Raw genomic sequence first — 22,054 nt, 5'->3', positions numbered from 1 at the left:
TAAGATATACATACTTCAGTCTTCCAGTTTCTTCTTGTATGTCTTTTGTGCATACTCCCTACCATTTTCGTTGCCTTCTTCTGGACTGTTTCAAGGTAATCGAGGGTAATCAAGGAACTGAAAGAGGCTATAGCTGAACTGCTTCAACTAATAGCCAATCTGTCGATCAAATCGGGGAGGATTCCAGAAGACTGGAAGGTGGCAAATGTTATGCCAATCTTCAAGAAAGGTTCGAGGAGGAATCCGGGAAACTACAGACCAGCGAGTCTGACCTCGGTACCGGGAAAGATGGCTGCGGTATACAAAAATAAAGTTATTATTATTATTATTATTAGAGGCGCTGCTAAAGGACCGCATCACTGAGCACCTTGATGGACACAATCTGATGAGGACCAGCCAGCATGGCTTCAGCAAAGGAAGATCTTGCTTGACGAACTTGCTGCATTTCTTTGAGGGAGTAAACAGGCTGATAGACAAGGGTAACCCAGTCGACATTGTATATCTGGACTTTCAGAAGGCATTCGACAAGGTTCCTCATGAACGACTACTTCAAAAAATTGCGAGCCATGGAATCGAGGGTGAAGTATTCACATGGATTAAAAACTGGCTGGCGGATAGGAAACAGACAGTGGGGGTAAATGGACAATACTCAGGCTGGAAAAGTGGCACCAGTGGAGTGCCGCAGGGTTTGGTGCTTGGATCCGTGCTCTTCAACATATTTATAAACGATCTGGAAATTGGTATGATGAGTGAGGTGATTAAATTTGCGGACGATACAAAGTTATCCAGAGTAGTGAAGATGCAGGAGGACTGCAAAGATCTGCAACGTGACAAACACACTCGAAAAATGTGCCGTGATATGGCAAATGAGGTTCAATGTGGATAAGTGTAAGGTGATGCATGTCGGTAACAAAAATCTTATACATGAATACAGGATGTCCAGGGCGGCAATTCTTATGTTCTTATGCAGATACTGTCTCCAAAACTAAACACAATAGTCTAAGTGAGGCCTCAATGACGTTGTGTACAGCTGCATAAACACCTCCTTTCTTCTTGTTACATCTCTCTCTATATACAGCCTAGCATCCTTCTGGCTGCAGCCACTGCCTTGTCACACTGTATGTCACCTTCAGATTCTCAGACACTATTACCCCAAGGTCCCTCTCACCATCCATGCATATCAGCTTCTTACCTCCTAGCACATATGGCTCCCTCAGATTTCTACTCCCCAAGTACATTACTCTGTACTTCTGTGCACTGAATTTTAAATGCCAAACATTAGACCATTCTTCTAACTTTTGAAGATCTTTTGTTAATGTTTTCCATTCCTTCTGAAGTGTTCACTGTTACAAATCTTGGTATCATCCACAAAAAGGCAAACCTTACCCTCCAACTGTTAGTTAATGTCGCTCACAAACATATTAAACAGATTCAGTCCCAGCACCAATTCTAGGCACTCCACTACTCATCTTTTTTTCCTCCGAGTGAATTCCATTAGCCACTACTCTCTGGCGTCTGTCCATCAACCATTTTCTAATTCAGATGGAAAAAAAAGACAACATGAAAAAGATTAACAGAAACAAAGGAATTAGAAAAGATAGAAGGGCAACGAAAATGATAAAAGGTTTGGGACAACTTCCTTATGAGGAGAGGCTAAAGCAAGCTAGGCATCTTCAGCTTGGAGAAGATTCAGCTCAGGGGTGCTGATAGAGGTCTACAAAACACTGAGTACAGTGGAAAAGGTAGATGTGAATTACTTGTTTACTCTTTCTAAAAATACTAGTGATGAAGCTACTAAGTAGTAGATTTAAAACAGACTGGAGAAAATATTTCTTCACACAACGTATAATTAAACTCTGGAATTCATTGCCAGAGAATGTGGTGAAATCAGTTAGCTTAGTGGGGTTTAAAAAAAGGTTTGAACTATTTCGTAAAAGAAAAGTCCATAAGCCATTATTGAGATGGCTTGGGGAATTAATTCCAAGGCTTATTCCTAGGATAAGCAGCATAAAATCTGTTTTACTACTTAGGATCTAGCAAAGTACTTGGAACCTGAGTTGGCCACTCTTGGAAGCAGGATGCTGGGCTTGATGGACCTTCAATCTATCCCAGTATGGCAATTCTTATCTAAAACTTCATTAGGTCCTTCCTCATGTTATTCACACCATCAGAGATGTCTACTATATTGTAGATTTTGGTTATCTGCAGAGTCAAATCTTACTTGACAGCCCTTCACCAATATCACTTACTGAAATGTTATAAAGAACAGGCCCAAAAACTGAACTTTGAGGCAAACCACTAGTAACATTCCTTTCCTCAACTCGATCTCCACTGACCATTATCCTCTGTCGCCTTCTACTCAACCAGGTCTTGACCCACTTTGGGGCCCATACCAAGGAGTTTATTTATTAGACGCATTGTAGAACACTGTCAAAGGCTTTGCTAAAATCTAATTGCCACATCTAGCGCATTCCCTCTATCCAATTCTTTGGTCACCCAGTCAAAGAAATTGATCAGGTTTGTCTGACAAGACCTGCCTCTAGTGAATCCATGTTACCTTGGATCCTGTGGATTCCAGAAATGTCACTATTCTCTGTTTTAAAAGTGTTTCAATTAATTTACTTACCACAGAAGTCAACCTTACTGGCTTGTAGGTTCCCTACTTTTTCCTTACTTCTAACTTTTATGGAGAGGGACCACATCTGCCCTTCTCCAGTCCTCTGGTACCATTCCCAACTCTAGAAAAGCATTGAAAAGGTTGGCCAGTGGAGCTACCAGAACTTCCCTAAGTTCCTTCAGTACCCTCGGAGGTACATCATCTGGCCCCATCACTTTGTCCACCTTTAGTTTAGCTAGCGCCTCATGAACACAATCCTCTGAAAATCATTCAGGGTCTACCACACCTCCATCCCTATTTGCGTTTGGCTTCTGCAGAACTGCTCCCAGCGTTTCAGCTGTGAACACAGAACAGAAATATCTGTTAAGCAATTTAGCCTTATCATTATCAGCTTCTACATATTCCTCCCCTTCACCTTTGAGTCTCACATTGCCACTTTTGCACTTCTTCCTATCACCAATATATCTAAAAAATGTCTTGTCCCTCCTTTTTACGGTCAGATATTTTTTCTTCCATTTGTATCTTTACGTTCCTGACTACTCAACCAGCCTCTTAACTTTTCCAGATATTTTTACCAGTCTTCCTCTTTCTGTGATCTTTTGTAGTTTATGAAAGCTAACCTCCTTTTCCTTACCTTTTCAGCAACTACTTCTGAGAACCAAAGCGGCCTTACTTTTACTTACTTTCCTTACAAAATAGTTTGTTGCTCTTAAAATGGCTCCTTTCAGTTTTGCTCAGTACTTTCCTACATCTTCCAGATGTTCCCATCCAGACAATTCCTTGACGTAAACCCCCATCTGAACAAAGTTAGTTTTTTAAAGTCTAGAACCTTTACTTTCAATTGAGCCCTCTCTACACCTGTCTTAATATTAAACCACACCACGCAGTGTGTGGATGTCTTCCCATCCTATCAGCTCTTTCTTCAGGTACTCCCCTATTTTATTAAAGTCCGCATATTTGAAATCCAGGACTTTGAGTTTTGTGTGGTTGCCCTCCACTTTAGCTGTTATATCAAACCAAAATGTTTGATGGTCGTTACTGCTTCACCAGGGCACCCACTCAGACATTAGAGACACTTTCCACCAGATCCAGTATTGCTTTTTCCCTCATCCATTCCGTCACCATTTGTCTGTGCAGAGCACTTTGAAAGGCATCCACAATCTCTCTACTTCCTTCCAGTTCTGCAGACGAAACTTTCCAATCCACATACAGCAGGTTGAAATCACTCAGCAATAGCACCTCCCATTTTTTCTCAACTTTTGGATATCCGCAGCCAGATCTTTATCAATTTACTGTAGCTAAAGTTCCATGTTCTCTTTTCAAACTGATCTATAATGCTTCTTCCTTTCCCTAGGCCCCCTGCATTTCAAATTATAGCCCAGTGATCCAAGATGGCCACGAGTTGCTGAGGGTGTGTGAGACACCAGCAAAAACTTGGCAAATAATTACTTGCTAACCTTTTCCGATGCCAAAGAGGAGAGGGAAAAGATTATATAGCCCAGTATGTTTGTGTCCCATCCAAGGGAATCACTGAACTATGTCTCTGTGAAAGCAACAATATCTAAGTCTGCTTCTAACATCAGGGCTTGCAGATCATTAATTTTGTTGCTTAGACTGTGAGCGTTTGTGGTCATCACTTTCCAGCTACCTTTCAGTGGCAATCTTATTGTTTGCATAGTTTTTTTGTTTAGTCTTACTTCCTGTTGCATTGCTAAGGAGTGAATTGCTATGAATGTTGTTTACTACTGTCACATCTTGTTTTTTGCTGGGGGTGGCCACCAGAATGATTAATGGAATTATGAAGTACAAAACAAGAATTTACAACAGATTTATTTAAACTTAATCTAACACTTCACTACCAAAGGTAAAAACAGTATTTTACAATCAATACAAAAACATAAAAAGGTGAAAGGAACTCCATCACTGCTAGAAAAGCACCCCCAGAAACACTTAAATTACAGAGAAGAAAGATGATAAGAATCCCCTCTCTCTAATACTTCAATCTTCCAACAGGGATATCCCAAAGGCTTGCTGAAAAAAAATGTCTTTAAACATTTCCTAAAACAAGTGTGAGACAATTCTTCTCTAAGGTTCTGTGGTAAAGAGTTCCAGAGCTGTGGCCAATAAAAAAAGGTCCCTTTCTTGTGCATTCTAATTTAGCGGCTTTAACAGCAGGTAGGCATTACTAGAGCATAGTTCCATAGATGGAACATATGGTATCAAATATTCATACAACATACTTGGCTCCTTGGGATGCAAAACTTTCCCCCTCTTCTACAAAGCCACCCTAGCAGCTGCCATGCGGTAACAGCCCCGAAGCCCATGGAGATTTAAAGGGCTTCGGGGCTGTTGCCGCTCTGCTTTGTAGAAGAGGGGGTTTGTGTTATCACCAAGATTTTAAAATAAATTCAACTCATTCAGAATCAAGTGTGTGAAACAGTAAACAAACCCCTAATTTCCTTAGTAAAATTAGAATAAAGAACCTTGTAAAGTAAAATCACATGACTTGAGCTTGGTCAAATTGTCTTTTATAAAACTCCCAAAAGTTTTGAATTTGGTCTTCACTGCAAAAGTTAGTGAGAGTCCATTACCCTTGATCAAAGAAAAGCAGCAGCTGATGTTCACCTGTCTGGACGACCCTTTTCCCTCCTTTCTGCAGTGTATCATCATGCTTTTTCTCATCTATATTTGAATTACCTTATGGTTAAAACTCTTACTTGGAATCTGGAAGGCATTTCTTCCCCAATTAAAACATCTAAAATTTTGTAGGCCCTTCAGTGGCAGAAAGCAGATATAGTTATGCTACAGGAAACCCACTTAGGGGACACTGAACATGCTAAATTTCAGAAATGGTGGGTGTGCCACTATGTAGCCTCTTCAGCCCAGGGCAAAAATGGTGATGGGATTATTCTTTTTCGTAAGAGGCTTATCTCTCAAGTAGATCAGGTTTGAACAGACTTGGACGGGCGTATTTGTTATCTGTAAAGTAACAGTCTATCCACTGGTGTAGTAAGGGGAGTTTGGGGGAGGCGGTCCACCCCAGGCATGGTCTTTGTAAAGGGCTCAGGCACCCGTCCTCTTCCTCCTCCTCTCTGCCCCACCCTGCTGTGCACTTGCACCTCTTCCCTTCCCTCATACCTCTAATTTTTTCTGCACAAGCAGCATTTTGAACTTGCTGCCCACATCAGTGTTGCCTCTCTCCGACGTCACTTCTGGGCCCGCACCTAGGAAGTGATGTCATAGGGATAGCCAACACAACGCAGGCAGCAAGTTTGTGCTGCTGCTCTTGCCTGGAAAATTAAAAAGGTAGGGGGCACACGTGGCAGGAAGGTCATTAAGGAGCGGTGGGGGGGGTGAAGAGGGCGGGGGAGGGGCACCACACCCTCACTACGCCACTGAGGCCATCATAGGCTGATAGTTCTCTGTAATGTTTATTTGCCCAACAGATATGATGCCCCTTTTCTGAGGAGACTAACTCTGGCCTTAATACGTTTTGACACAACTAATTTGATTGTGGAGATTTTAATTTGGTGTGGGACCCCCAATAAGATAGATCTAGGGGATTAGGGGAGGTGAGTCCAGTTTCTGGGAAACTATTAACCAAATTGTGTAATACTTTTGATTTGGTCGATATTTGGAAATTCCTTCACCCACTGGATTGGGAGTACACACATCTCTCCAGGGCTCATTCTACTTTGTCTAGAATTGATTATAAATTTACATCAATCTCTTGGGTATCACGAGATTGGTAGGCCTTGGTGAGATCTCTGATCATACCCTAGTTTGGATGGATTGGGTGGGACCTGATATGGGAATGAGGTGAGACACATGGAAGTTCTCCCTGGACCTCTATACGGATCAGACCTTTAGTGATTTCCTCTTGAAAAGATGATATGACCGATAAATGCTCCCCAGAGAGGGGTTTCTATTTTTTCTGAGAGGAAGCAAAGGCTGTTCTGCGAGGCCACATCATTAGTTTCACCACTCATAAATGGAAGGCAAGGGACCAGGTCATACTCTGATTGGAACAGCAGCTTCAGCAGGAGAAGAGACGATTTGGGCATACTCATTCAATAGTAGATAAAGAGCAATTGCTGGCGACTCAGATAGAGCTTAATTCTCTGTTACATCAAAGAACAAAAAAATCTCTGATCTATTATAAATATCAACTTTATCGATATGATAATACATGGGGTAAACTTTAGGCCAAGTTGCTTAGGGCGGCAGAAGGTCACTCCACAAGTTTGCATTTGCAGAAGGAGATGGAGCAAGATACCAAGGACGATTGCCAGATCTGTCAGATATTTCAAAAGTACTGTTCCAAATTTTATGGGCCGCCCCTGGAACCAGTGGATTTGGAGAAATTGAATGTTCCGGTCACTGTAAGGGAAGTGGAATGGGTCATCACCCGGAGTGCCTTGTTTAAGGCCCCTGGGGTGGATAGCTTTCGAGTAGAATTTTATAAACTCCTACTGAATGGCATTGCTCCATCCCTGGTGCAGATGTATAATGCATGCACTGAGAATGGGAGCCTGCCACAGGATCTTAATGTGGCTTTAAATAGTGGTCCTTCCTAAGCTCGGGTGGGATCCCAAACTTCCAGGCTCCTACCGGCTCATTTTTCTTTTGAATTTTGACACCAAACGTTTAACGAAGGTGCTGGCCAATCGCCTGGCATGAAGGGACAATATAACATCAAAAATATGAGGCAGATCAATCTCTCCTTGGAGAAGGTCATGAGAGAACAGAGGCATTCTCTGTTAATCAGTTTTGATACAGAGAAGGCCTTTGACAAGAGTGCGCTGGGACTTTCTTTTTACAGCTCTCTGCTTTTATGGGTTGGGGAGATGCTTTGTGCAAGCTATATACAGATCCTGGGGCTTATCTTTGGGTCAAGGACTGTGCTTCTACCCAGTTTCCATTGGTAGAGGGACTTGGTAAGGTTGTCCTGTCTCCCCTCTTGTTTATCTTAACTTTGGACCCCTTGATACGGGAGATAGTAGCCATTCCTGAGATCAAAGGGGTGGAGATAGGGGGACTACGAATTTAAAATTGCGGCTTTTGCCAATGACTTATTGGTACACCTCCAAAACCTTAGATCAGTGGTCTCAAACTCAAACCCTTTGCAGGGCCACATTTTGGATTTGTAGGTACTTGGAGGGCTGCCTAAAAAATAGTTAATATCTTATTAAAGAAACTAGTATTTTAGCCTGTTACATTAACGGGTGCTAGAATAGATGTCTGTCTGTCTTTCCTTATTTCTGTCTCTCTCTCCCTCCCAGTCTTTCTTTCTGTCTGTCTGTGTCTCTCCCTGCCCCTGTGTCTTTCTTCTTTTCTTTCTGTATCCTTCCTCCTAATGTCTGTCTTTCTTTCTATCTGTCTGTCTCTCTCCCTGCCTCCTATGCAGCAACATTTCTCTCCCCCCACTTCCCTGTGCAGCAGCCACAGCAACATTCCCTCCCCCCACACTACTTCCCTGTGCAGCAGCAGCGTTTCCCCTACCCCCCCTTTCCCTTCCCGCAGTCTGGCCAGCTCCCTTAGTCCCTTTCGCCCCCCCCCCCTTTCCTTCCCATGGTCCCGACTCCAAATCTGCGACTCCAGCAGCGTCTGCAGCACTCTACACACGCTGCTTCGGGGCCTTCTACTGCCCTGATTTGCTCTGCCGCGCCTCTGATGATGTCATCAGGGACGTGCCAGAGTAAATCAGGGCAGTAGAAGGCCTCGAAGAAGCGTGTGTAGAGTGCTGCTGGAGTCGCAGGTTTGGAGTGGGGACCACGGGAAGGGAAGAGAAGGGGGGGCGGGAAGGGACTAAGTGAGCCGGTCGGATCGTGGGAAAGGGGAGGGCGGCAAGGGAGTAAGTGAGCCTTACCGATCGTGTGGAGAGCAGGGAGTCCAGCGCTGGTGGCCAGTCCTGCGAGTGTAGATAGGGGCTGGGGACTCACGCATGCGCACTCCTGCGGCCACGGACTTACATCTCATGGATCAGGGAAAATGGAACACGCAAGTAGGAGTGCGCATGCGCAGCTAGGGTTTTATTATAAAGGATGACAATTTTGCATGAGGTAAAACTCTTTAATAGTTTATAAATCTTCCCCCTCCCCCCTGAAGGTCTGCATGATCCCCGTTTCTTTGCAGCATCTTCCAGCTTCCCCCCTGGCCTCCCGGTCTTAGTTTCAGCTAAATACCGCAGCCTGTAGAGGATTACCAGTGCTGTAGAGTTCCTTGCAGGTTGCCATTGGCCTCCGCAGCATATTCCCTCTGCTGCAGTCCCGCCCCTCCTCTGACATCAAGGGCAGGATCATGGCAGAGTGAACGTGCTGCTGAGGACAACGACAGCCTGCAAGGATTGCTACAGCACCGGCAATCCTCTCCGCAGGCTGCAGTAATTATCGGAAGGTAAGAGCGGGAGGCCAGGGGGAAAGCTGGAGGACGCTGCAAAGAGCAGGCAGCACTAGTACAGACCACGGGCCATAAAATAGACCTGGCAGGCCGCATGTGGCCCCTGGGCCGCGAGTTTGAGACCACTGCCTTAGATCGCCCCTGCCATCGTTGTTAATGGTGACTCAGGAGTATGGGGATTATGCTGGCTTAAAATTGAATTTGGAAAAGTCAGAAGTTTTGGTCCCCATGGGAATTTGAGACAGGAATGGGAAGCGTCTTTTCCACTCCGATGGGCTGATCACTCCTTTTGGTACCTAGGCATTAGGCTCCCACGGGATGTCAGAGGCTTTTACCCCACATCTCAGTTTTGAACAGCTTTTAAACTGAAATGCAGGGGAAACCCGACAGTCACCCAGGAGCAGATGATTCGGTTTGAGCTATCCTTGAAGGATACTACTGAAACAGGATATTTAGGGAATCCCAATAGAGAGATTCCAATAATAGTGGAAGCAAGCCAGGAGGGTTTAAGAGGAAGGCAGAGTAAAAGATTCAAACTTTCCCTATCTTCTCAGCAGCCTGTAGTTACAAGGAAAAAACACAATTTGAAGTGTCTGTATACAAATGCTAGAAGCCTAAAAAATAAAATAGGAGAGTTAAGAGTATATAGCACTGAATGATGAGGTAGATATCTCAGAGAACTGATGGAAGGAGGACAATCAATAGGAATCACCTGGTATTACCTGGGTACAATCAATCGGAATCAATAGGTATTACCTGGGTACAAATAATATCTTAGGAATAGAGTAGATCAAATTGGAGGGGAGGTTACACTATATGTTAAAGAAGGAATTGAATCAAATAAAATAAACATTCTGAATGACATAGACAGCAGTGTGGAATCCATATGGATAGAAATTCCATGAGTGAAGAGAAGGAATATAGAGGTAGAGTTATACTACCGCCCCTCAGGGTAAAATGAGCTGACAGATGAAGAAATGTTTTCAGAGATTAGGAAAGCTGGTGAACTGGGCAACAGTATAATAATGGGTGATTTCAATTACCACAAAATAAAGAAAAGAAAAAATTATGCTCGACACTAAAGGATCGCCAGACAGTCACATGTACATCAGAGTGCAGACTTAAAGAGACAATTCCATAATTACTAACAATAATCAAACAAGTAATTTGTAGAGAAAAAAAAGCATCAGTTAAAGTTCATGGTCTTAAAAAAAACTACACACAACTGATGTGCTTCTTCTAGCTAGGACCTAACAGAGAGAGGAAAAGTCTTTTTTATTTTTACACCACAATGCCAGCGTGGGGTTAGAGAGGGCAAAGGAGAGTGGGGTAGGTGAAGAGGCTACAAAATAAACCTGCCAGGACATTAAAAAATAAAAAATAAAAAAAATATGCATGATTGGATGGGAAAAACAAATTGAATAAAAAAATCAATAGGTCGAATTGAATCGAAATTTTTTTCCTGAATTGGGCAGCATTAGTCTCCACCACCTCTACCGGTAAACTATTCCACACATCTATCATCCTTTCTCTAAAATAGTATTTCCTTAGATTACTCCTGAGCTCTTCACCTCTTAACTTCATCCCATGCCCTCTCTTGTAGAGAATGGCACGGGGACAATTTTCACATCCCAGTGGGATCTCTCTATCCCCGTCCAGTCCCCATGAGCTCTGTCCATGTCCCGGCCCCATTCCTGCAAGCTCTGTCCTCATCTGCAAATCATAAGTGTTTGAGGCTTGTGCAATTAAGGCAGAGCTTGCAGAGACTGGACAGGGATATTGAGATCCTTCAGGGACAGGGAAAAATTTGTCCTCTATCATTCTCTAAGTTTCCTTTCAATTGAAAGACGCTCATCTCGTATTTATGCAATGCAGGTATTTAAATGTCTCTATCATCTCTCTCCTCTCCCACCTTTCATCCAAAGCATACATATTGAGATCTTTGAGTCTGTCCCCATATGCCTTATGACGACACCACTGACCATTTTAGTAGCCTTCCTTTGGACAGACTCCATCCTGTATATCTTTTTGAAGGTACAGTCTCTAGAATTGTACATAATATTCTAAATGAGGTCTCATCAAAGCCTTATAATGGGACGTTAATACCTCCTTTTTCCTATTGGCCATTCCTCAAGCTTCCTTCTAGCTTTTGCTGTTGCCATTTCAACCTGTTTGGCCATCTTAAGATCACATACTATCACACCCAAGTCCCGCTCTTCTTTCATGTTCAAAAGTTCTTTAACCCTTAAACTGTACCATTCCCTTGGATTTTTGCAACCCAAATGTATGACCTTGCATTTCTTATCATTAAATCTTAGTTGCCAAATTTCAGATCATTCTTCAAGTTTCACTAGGTCCTTCCTAGTGTTATCCACACTATCAGGGGTGTCTACTCTATTGCAGATTTTATTATCCGCAAAGAGGCAAATCTCAAAAATGTTAAAAAGATCAGGCCCAAGAACCGAACCTTGAGGCACACTACTGGTAACATCCCTTTCCTCAGTACGATCTCCACTGACCACTACCCTCTGTCAGCTTCCACCCAGTTTTTGATCCAATCTGTCACTTTGGGGCCCATTCCAAGGGCACTCAGTTTATTAGATGCCTGTGTGAAACACAGATCATTTCAGTTTAAAGCAAGTTACATTCAAGTACATTTAAGTATTTCTCTGTTCCCAGAGAGCTAACTATCTAAGGGCCCCTTTGAGTTTCAGCATGGCAAATGCAACGAAGCCCATAGAAACTGAATGGGTTTTTGTTGCAATTGTTGCTCCGGGAATCATTACCATGGATTTGTTAAAGGTGTCCTAAGTTTGTACTTGAGATCTGAATTTGGGAAAATCTGCTGTTCATTTCTATGATAAGCAGCATAAAATCTGCTTACTCTTTTGGGATCTTGCCAGGTACTTGTGACCTGGATTGGTCACTGTTGAAAACGGGATACTGGACGATAGACCTTTGGTCTGTTTCAGTATGATAATACTTATATTTTTATGTATTTGAGACAATAGAAAGTTAAGTCATTTGCCAAGATCATATTTTAAAATCATAAGAGTTTGAGGCTTATGCAGATGAGGACAGAGCTTGCAGGGATGAGGGAGGGACAGGACAGGGATGGAGACAAATTTGTCCCCGTGTCATTCTGCTCTAGACTGTGAATAACATGAGGAAGGACCTAGCAAAGCTTGAAGAATGGCTCAGAATTTAGTAGCTAAGATTTAATGCTAAGAAATGCAGTCATGCATTTGTGCTGCAAAAAACTCAAGGGAACAGTACTGTTTAGGGGGTGAAGAACTTACATACGAATAGCCCTACTGGGTCACTTCTGTGCACAAAAAAGAAGTGGGACTTGGGTATGATCGCATGTCATGATCTTAAGTGACCAACAGGTAGAAAAGGCAACGGCAAAAGCTAGAAGGATGCTTGGGTGCATAGGGAGAAGAATGGCCAAATAGGAAAAAGGAGATAATAATGTCCCTGTATGATTCTGGTGAGACCTTATTTGAAATATTGTGTACAATTCTGGAGACGAGATGTGTAAAACCAACCAACAGTTACATTTATTAAATCCAAAGTTCACAAATCTAGGACACAGAAATCCAACGGTGTCTTAGATTTGTGAACTTTGTATTTGATATATCAGTTTAATAAATCTAACTGTTGGTTGTTTTTACACATCTCACTTGCGCCTCTTCAGTTTGCATATTCATTTTCCCAAGGTAAGAACTCTTTTTCTTTTCTACAGTACAGTTCTGGAGACCACACCTTCAAAAAGATATAAACAGGATGAAGTCAATCCAAAGGAAAGCTACTAAAATTTTGGAAGATTAATGCAAAAATCTGCATTTATAACAAAATTATCAGGTCCAACACCTCCCCTCTTCTCTTGTTTTCCACCCCCATCTAATCTCTGTTTCTTCCCCATCCATTCCCTCCCAATCCAATTTTTCTCTATCTCCTCTGCTCCCTCCATTGGGTCTATTATCTGTATCCCTTTTTTCTCCCCATCTGGTCTCTCTCGCACACCTACCTACCTCCAAAGATTCAGCCTCTCTCTCCCTCCCTCCCTCCCTCCCTCCTCTGGCCTTCCAAACTTTCTCTCTTCACCAGCACCAGAAGTAATTAAGTCAGGCTGCCTCCAGCTAACCCAGAGCCTTCCCTCTGCTTCATCCCTGAAGCTGTGTCACAGGAGACAGAATACAGAAGAGGGTAGGCCCTAGGGCTAGATGGAGGAACCCTGGCTCAATTGCTGTGCTGCCAGTGACCACACACAATTAGAAGGACTGCAGGGGAGGGGAAAGAAGAAGGAAGGGACCATCTATTTCATGTAAGGCTTGAGTATATGCAGCCAGCCTCCTCACTAGTCATATTTTTTTCATTAATCATAACTCTATAGTTTTCTAATAATGCCTATGAAGAACTTATCTTAGGCAGCAGGGAGAGACTCCGACGTGAATTCACGTTTCGCTATCAGCTGTATCAAGGAAAGTCCCCATAATGATTAGATCACCACAGACTCCGTGCTGATCGTTATGGGGACTTTCCTTGATACAGCCGATAGCGAAACGCGAATTCACGTCGGAGTCCCTCCCTGCTGCCTAAGATAAGTTCTTCATAGGCATTATTAAAAAATCATAGAGTTATGATTAATGAAAAAAATATGACCAATGAGGAGGCTGGCTGCATATACTCAAGCCTTACATGAAATAGATGGTCTGAGTGTAGCCACTGAGGTCAATATATGAAAATGGTAAATCATTCTAACCATGAAAATATCTAAAGTGGAATGAAGTAGCACTGTAATGCTATTATAAGATTGAGCGTTTATTTATTTATTCTCACTTTCTAAGTAAGATGAATATAAGAATGTAGCGCTTGACTTTGGACAGCTTTAGGATATATGCATTACAGATATTTGTATTATGTTTAGTGACTTACCAGATAGCTGATGGGGAGGAAGGGTGAACAGTCTTTATAGATTGTCTCACCATGATAACCCAAATTTCTAACCTCAGTTTATATTCAAGTCAACCTCCTCCCCCCCCCCTTTTGGAGGGAAAAAAGGATACCTCAGTTTATATTCAGATCGGTTTATATTCGAGTATATACGGCAAGTCTTTAGTCCAATTAAATTCACATTTTTGTAAGAATTTTAGCAACAGTTTGAAGAGGATTAGGTAGAAAAAATGTTATTACTGATTACGTGTGTGTACATGACTGTGTATGTTTTAAGCCACTTAGGCTTTAAGCGGTGAAGAAATTTTTAAAATAAATATACCACTAAATACCTTTAGTTAGCAACTGAATAAAATGTATCGTCTTAAGCACAGAGTGCAATATTGCTTTTTTTAATTGCAAAGTTTATTATACTTTCCTTCAGTCGTATAGCTAGGATTCAACGAGCCCCAGACATAAAAACTGAGATAGGGTCCCCCATAACACCATCGCTCCTAAGGCAGTGGGGGGAGAGTGCATATTTCCTAAAGCTGATACCGCAATTAATAAATTCAGAAAAAAAATACTTTTTTTTACATTTGTTGTCTAGGCCAGGGGTAGGTAGGCAATTCCGGTCCTTGAGAGATGGAACCAGATCAGGTTTTCAGGATATCAACAATAAATATGCATGAGATAGATTTGCATCTCAAGGAGGCAGCGCATGAAAATCCATCTCATACATATTCTTTGTGGATATCATGAAAACCTGACCTGGCTCCGGCTCTTGAGGACTGGAATTACCTACCCCTAAGCATTGCTTTGGTCCTAGTGTCTCTCTTCTACTTTTTCACCTCCAATCCATCATCTTCCCCCTCCTCTGTGCTCCAGGTCTTTCCTTCTCTTCCCTCAGCCACCAACTGCATCCCAGCATCTCTCTCCCTCTCTTCTTTGATCTTGGTACTCTCCCTTTTCCCCCCACTCCACATATCTAATACAGTGTATCCCCCTCCCCCTGTGCACTCACATGCAGGTCCGACCTCTGCCAATCTTCATCTCTTCCCAGTCCTCCAAACACTAGTGGGTCATGACAGAGAGAGCACTGAAAGCTGCTCTTTGTTCGGTAAAGAGGTATTTCCTCTGCAGCATCACACCTCTCTGATGTAACTTCCTGTGGGTGGAACACAACAGAGGAAAGATCTCCTCACTAAACAGAGTGCAACCTTCAGCATTGCCTTGGTCATGACCCACCAGTGTTGGGAGGACAGGAGTTGTGGGGGGGGAATGTAGACAGATACCAGACCCACATAGGTGCATAGGGACTATGGAGGGAGACACCAGATCTAGGCATGGGGTGGAAGGGAGCTTCAATTTCAGGTAGCCCTACACATTGTTCAATGGGAGCTACACCCATGTCCTATTTAACACAATTAAGTAGTGCACATCAATCATGAAAATGTTAATAAGGTGCATATATCATTTTGTAAGCTTTATTAAATTACACTTCTCCCTCCATATCCGCGGTTTCGCTTATTTGTGATTTTTTCGATGCTGACTCTGCCCCTCCAAATTATGTCATGACTAGTTCCTTTTCTTAATCAGAGAGCAATTAAAGAAAAAAACAGTGCCTTTTGGAGGGCTCACCTGACAGCAATAAGTGCATCATCTCCTCCGCCAGCCTCTCACAGCACAGAACTGAAGACAGCGCAGGAAACGCAAATGCCGAGCGCTTCAAAAACTGATGTGTCCTTCATGCAGGCCCCCGCCCCCCTCTCGTTGAGATACAGAGCGGAAAAAGAGCTTGCATGAAGCCCAGCCAGCCCAACCAACAAGATCTAGAGAAATCAAGAGAGAGAGAGCGCTGCTCACGTATCTTCAGCTGCAGAGTCTCTAGTTATTCGTGGTTTCAATAGCAAAAACACTGGCTGTTACAAAAACCACGAATAACATAAATAAGTTATTTGCGGTTTTTCCATAATTGCGCCTATGGGCCGCCGCATCCCCCGCGAATACAGAAGGAGAAGTGTAATTACAACCTAAACACTAAACGGATTCTGGAAAAACAATATCATATACAATAAAGAGATAAATACTTTTTGTAATTTCATTTCAGAAATTTGATGCTTTTTCTCTCAATAGGAACTACAATACATCTATTTTTGCATGAAATCAATTTATTAAAAAGTAATCTGAATTGTAACACAGAAGCCCCATTTTAATCTGTTTTTTATCTCCTATGCAAAATTAAACTAATTTATTTTCAGTGTCAGATTACTAATTCATCTAATGCAACACTATCTCTACTTAATGAAGTAGGTAAAAACCTGGATTCTCTCTGGAGTCTTTAACAGAAGAAGCAACTAATCAGCTAGTCATATACACAAGGACTAACACTAGCTGAACATACTGAAATAGGAATTGTTCACATGTACTCAGATAATTCTCCTGCTCCTCTTCTGACTACAAAGTGCAATGTTTCTTTAAGTTAGACATCCTTATCTAAATCCTGGCATTCATCTTATCTGTCTACACATTCAACCTTGGCTTACCCCCTATACTATTAAGATGTTTTAATATGTATTGTGGTGACATGTAAGTAGCATTTGATACCATAATGTGTACTATTATTTGAATAGTGCTGCTGCTGTAATAGTTTACTGTCTATGTCGGGTTAAACTTGCAAATGTACACTGCCAGGTGAAATTTATTCAAAAAAGTGGTAAATAAATCCAAAATAATCTGACTTTATAGTGAGTCCTTTCTTATTTCTAGATTGTCAATGTAAACAAGTAATAGCATTATATAAAATTCTTCTTTATTTGAGACTTCTCATAACACCATGTAGTTTATTTTACTGTTCAGATACAGGGAACAAATGTTTCTCCTTTGGTTCTACACAGTTTACAAATTCATGGGATAAACAGCAATTTTGGGTTTAAGGTATGCTTTGGAAAAAAAAATTGGCTAGACTGAGTTCAGCAGTTAAACTGCTTCAAATATTTTGGAAGTAAAATGGTAGAAGTTTTTAGTATTCAGTGAGCTTCTACACACACACACACACAACTCGACCCCCACACACCATGAATAAAACTGCTGATTGAGGTGTCAGAGCATTAGTCACAAGACGACAGACAGCAAGAGTGGAAATTTCCTTCTGCCACTAAACAGGCATTCAATTTAAGCTCACCAAACTGGAAACGACTTGGTACAACGAAAACATCCCCAACAGACAAGCTCTGACATCCCCCTCCCAACATACAAATACACACAATTTCACTAGAATTTAACAGCACTGGATCAGGCAAGGCTTTTCAGGTTTCTAAATAGCCGTCACCCTTGCTTGGGAAACCGTTATAACAGAATATACAAGAAGCGAGCTATTAAAATAAAACCTAAATACGAGATGTTTCAAAAGAATAGCAATGCGTTCAAATCAGATGAATAGTTGGGTGGCTGAACTGCGGGACCATGACGTATTTATTTAGAGGAGGGCGAAGGATGCAGTGGGTTTGCGTAAATACTACACGATGGCCAAGGAAACGATGACAGCGAGAAAGGAAGGCAGCACTTCCAGAAAATGGAGGACCTTCTCTGCTCAGGGCACATCCCCCCGCAGGCCTCCGATCGGCTCAGCACAGGTGCCCGCCATAAACCGGAGACGGTACGGCGGGGGCTCCCCCAGCTGCTCCGTGTCCGCAGCGCCCCTCCCTCTGCAGCTTTAGCTCCGGTCGCAAAGCCCAGAGGAGGAGGAGGAGCCCCTGGCACCGGCTCAAGTCCTCGCTCTGCAACAACCTGGCTCCTTTCTCGCCATTCATTCAAACGCGATCGGTTCCAAGCATGGAGGAGGGAGGGGGGGAGGAGGACACCCGCAGGATTAAATAAAGGGGGTGGCTGACAGTTTCACGCCATAGCTCCTCCTTCTACTGTCAATTACCTTCCCCAATTATCTTCCATTCAACCCCTCTACATACAAAATAATAAAAAGGAGGGAGGAGGGGGGGGGGACGAGCAGAATTAAATAAAAATAAACGCAGGATCGGACTTAGAAGCCACCGGCCTTAGGAGGCCTGCATTCCGTCTTCAGCTCATCTCCCTCCCTTACAACTTTCTATTTTTAGCTTCTCTATGCGGCGAATTTCCAATTTTTTTAATTTATTTTTTTTTACAAAAACTGGTGCGAGATGGGGAAAAAAAAAAATAAAAAAAAGACTCCACCAGAAAAGTCTCTCCTGGCGAGGCAGTCGGTAACTGGGGGATCCGAATTGCCGGCGCATTCTCTCATTACACGAATACGCTGTCACCGCTCAGGGAAGGAAACAGAGACGGTACAGCCGGCGGCAGCGCGCGCGCGTACACACACACACACACACACACATACAGAGACACCTACACACCGCCTCTCACGCTGAAGAAAACCCACCGGTTCACCTCCAACCCTCCCTCCCCAGGCTCCTACCCCAGCTGCCGGCCGTCCGCCCCAGCACCTCTCCGCTCCGCGGGTTGTAGATGAACTGCTTCCAGCCGGCGACGGTCTGTCCGAAGTTTTTGCTCTCCTCTTTGGCCATGGCGGGCTCGTTGGCGCTCTCCCCTTACAGACGGCGGCGCGGCTCTTTCTCAGAAGTCGAAGTTCGAGTCTTGTCTATGATTACAGTTGTTGTTTTTTTGGCCAAAATTTATTTATGGGTGCGGGTATGTACACTGAGGGGAAGGGGGAAAGCTGCCGGCCGGTGTCCGTACGAGAGAACGCGGAAGAGCTGTGCGAGGGAGGCACCGGCTACCCTCACCCTAGTCCGCTCATCTGCTACCGCGGCTTCACTGCAGTACGCAACCCGAGCAGCTTTCCACGGGGAGGCGGGTAGAAAGTATCGCGCCTGCGCACAGCAGCTAGCTTGGCTCTGTCTCGAGTATGCGCGTGGGATACAGAAAAAAAAATGCAATAATGTCCGGGACTGAGCAGTAGGACCCCCCCCCCCCCCCCCAAATACATAAATAAATAAATAAATAACTAAAAGCTGCCACTGGGCATGCGCCGAAGTAGAGTTTGACGTCGACTGAGGCCGTTTAGATTTTGTGCCATTGATCGTGTTATTCCCACAGATGCAGATGTGGTGTTTTTTTTCTAGCTTTACGCAAAGGAAGAGGATCGTATATCAGATATCCAAAGATGTGTTTGTGTGCTATAATTTTAGTTAGATTGATTACAGAGATGGTCACTTAGCTTGCCAGTGACCGAGAAGGGAGTATATGTACGTTTAATTAAAATTGAGTAGTCTGAATTCTTAAAATTGAATCAAACAAGCTTTTTGACATTTATACAGGATGAATGTCAGTGGCAAAGTGTTCTTGTTAATTCATATTTATTTTGTGTGAACTTAGCCTCATTACCTAGGACAGCATTCCAGCAAATTTATTTTAATGCGATTCTCTCCTAGCGACCGTTTCTCATTCCCTTCCTCCCTGGACAGTCACATCAACTACAAATCTGTGCAGCCCTATTCATATTTAAATTTCACAGGGAAACTCTAGAGTTTGCAGCCTCAAGTCCAGCCATCTCTGATTCACACAGGGTAAGCAAATAAGACATGTATTCTCTGTTTTAAAATAATTTTAAAAGATCTTAAATTATGAATGTACAGTACATGAAGAGTAGCCAACATTAAAGCATCGACAATTGGCGCTACTGTTCATAACCCCCTTTTTGTTCTCTAATACTGGAGGAGAATGAGATGATGTTATAGGGACATTTATGTACCTTATAGATGTATAAATGAGCAAGAGACAATTATTTTTGTTGTTTGTTTTCCAGTTGAAAAGAAGCTTTGAAACCAGTGGCGTACCTAGGGGGGGGCGGGGGGGCGGGCCGCCCCGGGTACCAGCCCTGAGGGGGTGTTCCCGGCCTTGCCGCTCAGTCCCCCCCCACGCCCGAAGGACCGCTCGCCCCACTGACCTTCCAGCACACCTATGAAGCAGCCCGCAGCAGGATCGCGACGTCAGCAATCCCTCAGCTGCTTGGGCGCTGCTTCCTGCGCCGCGGTCCCGTCCCTCCTCTGACGTCAGAGGAGGGGGCGGGACCGCGGCGCAGGAAGCAGCTCCTAAGCAGCGCAAAGATAGCTGACGTCGCGATCCTGCTGCGGCTGCTTCATAGGTAGTGCGGGGAGGCCAGGGGGGCGAATGGTCCTTCGGGGAGGGTCGGGGCATCAGGCCTTCAGGGTGGGGCGGGCGGGCGGGCAGGCAGACTTTCAAGGGGGAGGGGGGGGACAGGCAGGCAGGCAGGCCTTCAAGGGGGGGGGCAGGTCTTCGGGGGGGGGGGTGCAGACCTTCAAGGGGGTGCAGGCCTTCAAGGGGGGGACAGGCAGGCAGGCCTTCAAGGGGGGGACAGGCCTACAAGGGGGGGGGGACAGGCCTACAAGGGGGTGCAGGCCTACAAGGGGGGGGACAGGCCTTCAAGGGGGGACAGGCCTTCAGGGGGGGTGCATGCCTTCAGGGGGGGGTGCCGACCTTCAAGGGGGTGCAGGCCTTCAAGGGGGGGACAGGCAGGCAGGCCTTCAAGTGGGGGGACAGGCCTTCGGGGGGGTGCAGGCCTTCGGGGGGGGTGCAGACCTTCAAGGGGGTGCAGGCCTTCAAGGGAGGGGACAGGCCTTCAAGGGGGGGACAGGCAGGCAGGCCTTCAAGGGGGGGACAGGCCTACAAGGGGGTGGGACAGGCCTTCAAGGGGGTGCAGGCCTTTGGGGGGTGCCAACATTCAAGGGGGGGTGCAGGCCTTCAAGGGGGGGGACAGGCCTTCAAGGGGGGACAAGCAGGCAGGCCTTCAAGGGGGGGACAGGCCTACAAGGGGGTGGGACAGGCCTTCAAGGGGGTGCAGGCCTTTGGGGGGGTGCCAACCTTCAAGGGGGGGGACAGGCCTTCAAGGGGGGGTCAGGCCTTCAAGGGGGGGACAGGCCTACAAGGGGGTGGGACAGGCAGACCTTTAAGGGGGGACAGGCCTACAAGGGGGTGGGACAGGCAGACCTTTAATGGGGGATAGGCCTTCAAGGGGGGACAAGCAGGCAGGCCTTCAAGGGGGGGTCAGGCCTTCAAGGGGGGGGACAGGCCTTCGGGGGTGCAGGCCTTCGGGGTGGGTGCAGGCCTTCGGGGTGGGTGCAGGCATTCGGGGTGGGTGCAGGCCTTCGGGATGGGTGCAGGCCTTCAGGGGGGGACAGACCTTCGGGTGGGGGGGTACAATCCTTCGGGGAGGGTGCAGGCCTTCAGGGGTGGGGTTTAGGCCTTCAGAGGGGGACAGACCTTCGGGTGGGAGGTAAAGTCCTTCGGGGGGGTGCAGGTCTTCAGGGGTGGGGTGTAGCCCTTCGGAGGGGGGACAGACCTTCGGGGGAGGGGGGTCCTGGTGTAAAAGTACACAGAGGGAGAGAGGGAAGGGGGGGTTCAAAGATACGTGCATATGCCAGACTTTGGGGGTTAGAAATAATGGGTCTAAAAACAGAGGAGTGGGAGAGAGATGGTGCATAATGGGATTTAGGGAGGGAAGGAACAGAAAGGGAGAGAACTTGGAAACAGGGGATGGTGTGGAGGGGGGATAGAGATACTGGATAGGAGGATAGTTGGGAACAGAAAGGGAGAGATGGTGGATCCTGGGGTGGTGGGGAGTTGAGAAAAGGTGAATCTGTGGATGGAGACAAAAAAAAGGAAAGATGCCAGATCTCCGGGAGAGGGAAGGGAAACGGAAGGGGAGAACAGAGATGGCAGACGGATGGTTAGCACGGAGAAAGGAGACCCTGGCAAGCAAGACAACAAGAGCCTGGGACCAACAAGATTTGAATATTGATCAGAGAACAAAAGGTAGAAAAAATAATTTTATTTTCTGTTTTGTGATTACAATATGTTAGATTTGAAAAGTGTACATGAGACAGCTTGAAATGGGAACTTTTCTATTTTTGTGAATGGCAAGGCTGAGTTCAGTTAAAATATATGCTTTATAAGAAAATATAATAATGTGTTTTATAAAGTTTATAAGCATTGCTGGCATACTCGGTGAGGTGTTCCTAGTGTTGGTGGTGGTGGTAGCATGTCAGTGTGTTGAGAGGAAGAGGTAGTCTGGGAAATTCTGCTGAG

General features: G+C 44.8%; 1 protein-coding gene across 1 annotated transcript in view; it reads right to left on the bottom strand.

The window, feature by feature from the left end:
* The window catches only part of ATP1B3 (ATPase Na+/K+ transporting subunit beta 3), an 82,691-nt gene extending 63,904 nt beyond the window's left edge, over positions 1-18,787 (bottom strand). Inside the window, exon 1 of the mRNA XM_033959582.1 lies at positions 18,405-18,787. Coding sequence (XP_033815473.1) covers positions 18,405-18,513 — 109 coding nt within the window. The 5' untranslated portion in view covers positions 18,514-18,787. The remainder of the gene's footprint in view (positions 1-18,404) is intronic.
* Positions 18,788-22,054: the final 3,267 nt, after the last annotated feature.

This window comes from Geotrypetes seraphini, chromosome 9 (assembly GCF_902459505.1).
Source record: "Geotrypetes seraphini chromosome 9, aGeoSer1.1, whole genome shotgun sequence".
Taxonomy (NCBI): domain Eukaryota; kingdom Metazoa; phylum Chordata; class Amphibia; order Gymnophiona; family Dermophiidae; genus Geotrypetes; species Geotrypetes seraphini.
The sequence above is the reverse complement of the archived record's forward strand: the minus strand, read 5'-3'. Positions and strand labels throughout refer to the sequence as shown.